General features: G+C 39.9%; 1 protein-coding gene across 3 annotated transcripts in view; it reads left to right on the forward strand.

Annotated features, from left to right (window-relative positions):
• FADD (Fas associated via death domain) overlaps positions 1–3,817 on the forward strand; it is a 5,135-nt gene extending 1,318 nt beyond the window's left edge. For 2 of the 3 annotated variants that reach the window (XM_072985917.2, XM_072985918.2), the window contains exons 3-4: positions 2,314–2,568; positions 3,340–3,817. In XM_072985917.2, the coding sequence (XP_072842018.2) occupies positions 2,314–2,568; positions 3,340–3,410 (326 nt within the window). In that variant the 3' untranslated portion in view covers positions 3,411–3,817. Of the gene's footprint in view, positions 1–2,313; positions 2,699–3,339 lie in introns of those variants that run through there. The other variant, XM_078383246.1, reaches the window with a different exon arrangement.
• Positions 3,818–4,038: the final 221 nt, after the last annotated feature.

The raw sequence follows: 4,038 nt of genomic DNA on the forward strand, positions 1-4,038 counted from the left end.
CTACAATCTGCTGCCTGAGGTAATTTGATGCCTGCAAGAATAGAATCATAAAGTTGAAAGGCCATCAGGTCCCATCCCCTGATCAATGCAAGAATACAAATCAAAGGAGACTTGTTAGGCGGTTGTCTTAAGTTTCTCTTTAATGCCTCCAGTGTTGGAGCTCTCACCCCCCCCCCTCAAGGCAATTGATTCCATTGCTATACTGCTCTCCCAGTCAGGAAGGTGTGACATTAACTCATGGTAGCTGCAGTCTAGAATGTGCACAGGATTCCTTTTTGGAAACTGTTTCGAGTTTTAAGGTGCCAAAGGATTCACAGTTATTTCTGTGTGCCAACACGATATATTGAGACATGCTGCCCAGTACAGCTGGATAATTTCCATTACAAGACAGGAATGCTTTGTAGAGAACTCCCTTCAAAGCCTAGAGATGTCTTGCTGAAGGAGAGAGGAGCTTTTAGTCAAAGAAGGTGTCTGCTGAGTGCTTCTGTTTTCCAGGACACTCCATTTCATACTGTTCTAGAGGGTCTCCCAGCTGGCAATGGCTGAGAGGCAGTTTCATTTCAGAGGTTGGGAGTTTGATTCCTCTTTCACAGGACTAAATTCAGTGATCCATACAGTCCCTTTCAGCTCTGCAGTTCTATGATGATGACAATGATGATTAAGCTTCAGGCACATTTGCTGGGTCTGGTCTGTTAGTTCTATATAAGAAGAAATATAATCAGAAATTTGTTGGGGGAATAGAATTTAATCTGCTCACAAGTAACTCGAAACGTCTGTGTACTTTTACCCAAAAGTTTACTCAAAAGTAAGTTAACTTTCCAAAATCTGATAATTTTTTTATCTTGATATAATGTAATTGGTGTAAATCCTGGTGGCAAATTACTGCAGATCAAGAAGTGAAAATAGGCATTTTCTGCTGTGTGATTTGGTGTGCAACAGCAGATGCCAATGCTTGTATTTTAACTTGAAGCGATTCAATACCAAAATTGACACCAGCTGTATTATGCCAGTAGATCTAACTAAGAGGATTTTTGCCAGTATGTCTACCTTCCAGCAAATGTGTCTAGAACTATAAGTATAAATGCAGGACAGGCAGTGGTGGCACTCCAGATGTAATTGGACTCTATGCCCATTAAAGCTAAGAAGCATAATAAGTGGTGAAGGATGAAACAACATCTGGAGAACTACAGTTGCCCAACCCTGCTTTAAATCAAGAACAAAGACCTTTTGGAGGACCAGATGTTTTGGAGTTCAACTCTCAGAAGATCCACCCAGCAAGGTAAATTATTGGAGTTGTAATTCAAAACATCTTGAGGGCCAAAATTTCCCCACGCCTGGTATAAAGCCAGACAATTAAGCCATTTGTGCTGGAACTAGACTCTGCATTCTCTGCAGAGGACCAGCACTTAAAAAAAAAATCTTTCTGCCCTATGTTTGTCCCATTTACCTTGTAGTACAGTCTAAATCAGGTTACTACAACCAACTGCATGGCATAGCAAGCCTCAATTCAGCCTTTTCCTGTAGCTTGATCTACTTCAGACTGTTATGAAAGACAATGACGAGGCTAATAAATTGTTGGCAGCCCTGGTATCAACCCCGAATAAAGTTGCTCCCTTTAACAACTGTGCAGCAGTCAGAATGAGGCCATTCATCTATTTCAGTGTCTTCTGCATTCCAGAAACGTCCTATTGAATTTCTAAAGTTAATCTAACATTATTGAAATTCTGCCTTTAGAAAAGGTGGCCATATATTCAGGCATAGGAATGAGAACATATACATACTTTGCTGATCAATCAGGAAGTAGTTGGACAATTCTTTGAACTTTTTGTAACTGCTTAGAAGAAAGAAGCAGAAGATTCATTTCCATTTCCCTTTTCCCAATAGATCAATGGAAGGAAACTGACAAGGAGAAGAATCATGCCTGTAGTGATGCCCAGTCTGCCCTGCCTGTAAAATTTCTATCTCTTTCTTTTTTTTTCTAGTTCTTTCAGGAAGTTTCCAAGGAAGGGAGAGTTAGCAATTAGCTTGAGACTGAAAGCAGCCTATGGTTTTATCAGCTGATGCCCCAAAGCATAAACTCCAGGAAGCTGGAATCTAATAGAATTTGGAGTTTAGAATTTATGTCTACCTAGGAACCTTGTCCAACTAAGTGTAAAGAAGGGCATTTGCAAGGTGGCAGATACAGGGCAAAGTCAGTGTTAAAACCATCATGCTCTGTTAAGATAAAGCTTGTCACTGGGAACCTTCCACTTCTCACTGGGAACATCATGCTACAAACCAGTAATTTAACGCAAGCTACAATTTTCTTTCTAGGTAAGCTGGACAGAGCTTTCGAAATCATATGTAAACATGTTGGAAGAAACTGGAAAATGCTGATCCGAAAACTTGGGATTTCAGAAGCCAAAATAGATAGAATTGTAATGGCCAATCCATACAACTTGGAAGAACAACTGATGCAGTCGCTTTTAGAGTGGCGTAAATCAAAAGAGAGGGAAGCCAAGGTTGATGATGTTATCAAAGCGCTTAGGGACTGTCAGATGAACCTAGCAGCAGACTACGTGGAAGAAGGTTTGCGTCCGCAAAGCTGATCTGCAATAAAATCAGTGGAATTCAGCATTCATATAGAGATCGTTCACTGGTGACAGCATGCTTTTCCCTGTGATGTACAAGCAACTTTAAATGCTGAATTTGCATGTCAGCTTGCTTTCTCTTTTTTGAATTTAGCAGAATTAAGACTACTGAAAATATTTTCAATTCCATAGTTGCTTTGAGATTGACTTGGGGCATCCAGGAATCATCTTGTGCCTATTAAAAGTCAGTGTGACTTAGAGATTGAGTATACAGGCTGTTTAGCCTGCTGTCTGGAGCTCTGTATGAAGACTATCCCTGATGTGCTACATCAGTTATAATTTTATTTTATTTTTATTTTTTGCCTTACCTTAAAGGGCTGATTGAGAAATTGCCCACAGTAAAATCCAAACTGGTGGTTTTGGCTGCAGGCAGTTTCTTAACTTGCCCATCAAGAGAAGGCAAAAGAAAGATCTTAAAAAACAATTTTGCTTTATAACTGATGCAGCACATCAGCAATATATATGTAGTAAAAAAATTAAGTTCCCCTGCCCTCTACCAAGTAGAGGAAGTGATTAATATGCCAATATGCTGAAGTAGCTCACCTATTATGCCACTTAATGACATTCGCAGGAGCCATTTCTGTGTGAATGGTCAGGTTTTATTAGGTCACTCTGATTAAGCCCAACTGTTCCCTATTTGCCCATACTAGCTTGCTCTCTGCTGTTAGTGCTGTTGTATCCCAAGTCAAAACCTTATTATGTTTTCTAGTTGAAAAAGAATTTCAAAACAACATCATTGAAACAACATTGCCTGCCAGCAACAACCTGGTGTCAGTCTAGCATGCAGGGAGCCCAGGTGTGTAGGACAACAGAAGAACATCCCTGTTGTTTCCGATGAGGATTTAAATGCTACTGATACTATTTTGGACTCAAATCCCCAGCCACCAGGACCAGTGGGATTCTTGGGATTCTACTCTAAAATAATAAATTATCTTAAGTTTTACTTTCATCTAACCCTTCTCCCCAATTCTGCTATACAGAAATTGCCCTCTCCAACTCATCCTAGACTCAGTGCTGGAATCCTGTCTGCTTGCACATCTTCTATTCTCCTCCTGTTGACTTCTTTATGTGCAAAGAAAATGTGAACATGAACTTAGGAACTGTGGGAATTTTAATTTTGGAGCATAGTTTCAAACATGAAATGTCCATGACTTAAGCCTGTCTAGAATAAACTCCAGATCTTAGAAGATCAATGCTGTTTGTCCTAATAGGGTTTGAGAGGTGGGAGGAGTATGAGTTGCACTTGTTTAAATTACTTTGTTACAGTGGCAGGAGAAAAGCACATTGTGTTTAACAATATTTCTCGTTATGTTCCATAAACTGTCAGCTGGCATTGTAGGGATAGGAGGGCTATGGTGTGTTGTGGCATTAAGTTGAAAAATCCAGTTCCTTGTCTCTTTGCAGAGAT

Source organism: Pogona vitticeps, chromosome 1 (genome assembly GCF_051106095.1).
Source record: "Pogona vitticeps strain Pit_001003342236 chromosome 1, PviZW2.1, whole genome shotgun sequence".
NCBI lineage: Eukaryota > Metazoa > Chordata > Lepidosauria > Squamata > Agamidae > Pogona > Pogona vitticeps.